This window comes from Phaseolus vulgaris, chromosome 5, assembly GCF_000499845.2.
Source record: "Phaseolus vulgaris cultivar G19833 chromosome 5, P. vulgaris v2.0, whole genome shotgun sequence".
In the NCBI taxonomy this organism is placed as follows: Eukaryota; Viridiplantae; Streptophyta; class Magnoliopsida; order Fabales; family Fabaceae; genus Phaseolus; species Phaseolus vulgaris.
In genome coordinates, this window is record NC_023755.2 from 31,747,834 (window position 1) to 31,749,587 (window position 1,754).

The 1,754-nt window shown below is 52.5% G+C and overlaps 1 protein-coding gene across 1 annotated transcript; it reads right to left on the reverse strand.

Annotated features, from left to right (window-relative positions):
* On the reverse strand, nucleotides 1–777 carry LOC137834323 (uncharacterized). Its single transcript, XM_068642382.1, has one exon. The coding sequence runs from the start codon at nucleotides 775–777 to the stop codon at nucleotides 1–3; it is 777 nt and encodes a 258-aa protein (XP_068498483.1).
* Nucleotides 778–1,754: the final 977 nt, after the last annotated feature.

Sequence of the window (1,754 nt, forward strand, 5' to 3'; positions counted from 1 at the left end):
TTAAGCAATTGCGTATGGGTGGTCGTACGCTTGGTGAAACTCATACCATGCATTCTTGTTAGGCCCGAGCTTCTTGTCAGTCTTGGGAGGCACCTTTAGTCTCTCCGCTATGTTTGGGATAGCGATGAGATCTTTCAGCTCTAATATGAAGTCGTGCCTTGGCGGCACGTTATCTCTACCACGCCCCCTCGTATTGGGCCTTTGATAGGGTTGCTGCTTCACGGGGGTCGTCATCTTTGTCGTCGCCTCATGGACCCTTGGGGCTTGAGGGCGACCTGCTGCGCGTGGCCGCATGGGGACCACGCATGTGCGCTTTTCACTAAGTTCCTCCTCTGTCGTGATGTGTGTCATCGTGCAGCGCTTTATCTCAGCAAAGGTCTTGGGGTGGTTCCGGATGAGTGATTCGCTGAAGGGTCCCAACACGATGCTCTTCCTAAACGCATGCACCATCATCTTTTCTTCTGTGAGGTTCAACCTCACCACATGTACCTCAAAACGGTAGAGGAACTCCTTCAAAGACTCTCCTTGATACTGTTTCACATAAAAGAGGTCGTAGGAAACAGACCGGGGGGGGGCTCGATTCGCGAGGTATTGCGCCTTGAACAACTTCGTGAGTTGCGGGAACGACGTTACATGGCCGTCAGGGAGGCTCATGAACCACTCCATCGCCGTTCCTGCCAAAGTGCTCATGAACAGCTTGCATCGCACCGCATCGGAACCCCCAACCAGCAGCATCTGTGTATGGAAGGTCACAAGGTGGGCATCTGGGTCTTCCATACCGGTGAAGGTCACCTTGGGCCCCACAAGCGTGGCTGGTATCACTGCATCCACAGTCTCTGTCGAGAACGGTGTTGGGAATTCTCTAGGTGACGTCACAGGCCCCTGATCTGCACCCTCACGCTCAGTCGTGTGGGTTTGCAGGTTTCTGCGCAGCTCCTAATTCATGGCCTGCGACGCTACCAAATCAGCTTGGATGCATTCTTGGTTTGCTCTTGACATGGCCACTTCCTACTGAAGGGCCCGCATCATCTCCATGATTTGTTGCAGGGTGAGGGCCTCACCCCCGTTTGGCGCAACAGGTCCTTGCCTCGTACTTCTCATCTCTTTGGATTTTTCTGGTTCTTGCAGGTGGGACAATGTTTTGTATCGTGCCCCACGGTGGGCGTCAAATGTTCCTTCTAGTTGACTCAAAATGCCTTCGTGCGTCTACGTCACACTCACGCTCAGAGTCCCTACGTTTTTGGTGTTCGTTGTCGTGGTTCTTGTAATGAACTCCTGAAACACAAAGACAATGGGCGCCCTAGCGGCCGTTTGCACTCTGACGCTCAAGTCAGTATTAGAGCTAGGAAACACCAAAAATTGTATACTCTTGCTACTGTGTGTGGTAATGGCGCAAGAGGATTCTTTTTTCTGGCCAAGCTGTTTAACTTACTATTTATAGACTGAAAACTAGGGTTTCCTATTTACCCGAAACGGGCCTTTCTGGTGGGCGGGCCCAACACTGTTGTTACCTTACTCTTAGGATAACCTAGCGCGTGGGGTCCCTAACTGGAGTGCAACCTCTGACGGGATGACTGCCTGGATGCCTCCTCGTGCATCTGATCTTTAGGGTCACCCGCCTCTGGGAGTGCCCTAACTGTTCACGTACTATGCATGCAGCTCGCCCCTGATCGTGGCCCTTGCTGGCCATATCCTTTCAGTGGCTTCTATACTTCGTGTCACGCCTGAACACATCATCCACTCTGCACGCATGG

What these genes read in the sequence shown, in the direction of transcription:
- LOC137834323 (XM_068642382.1), bottom strand. Translation starts at nt 777, where the DNA reads ATGGAAGACCCAGATGCCCACCTTGTGACCTTCCATACACAGATGCTG.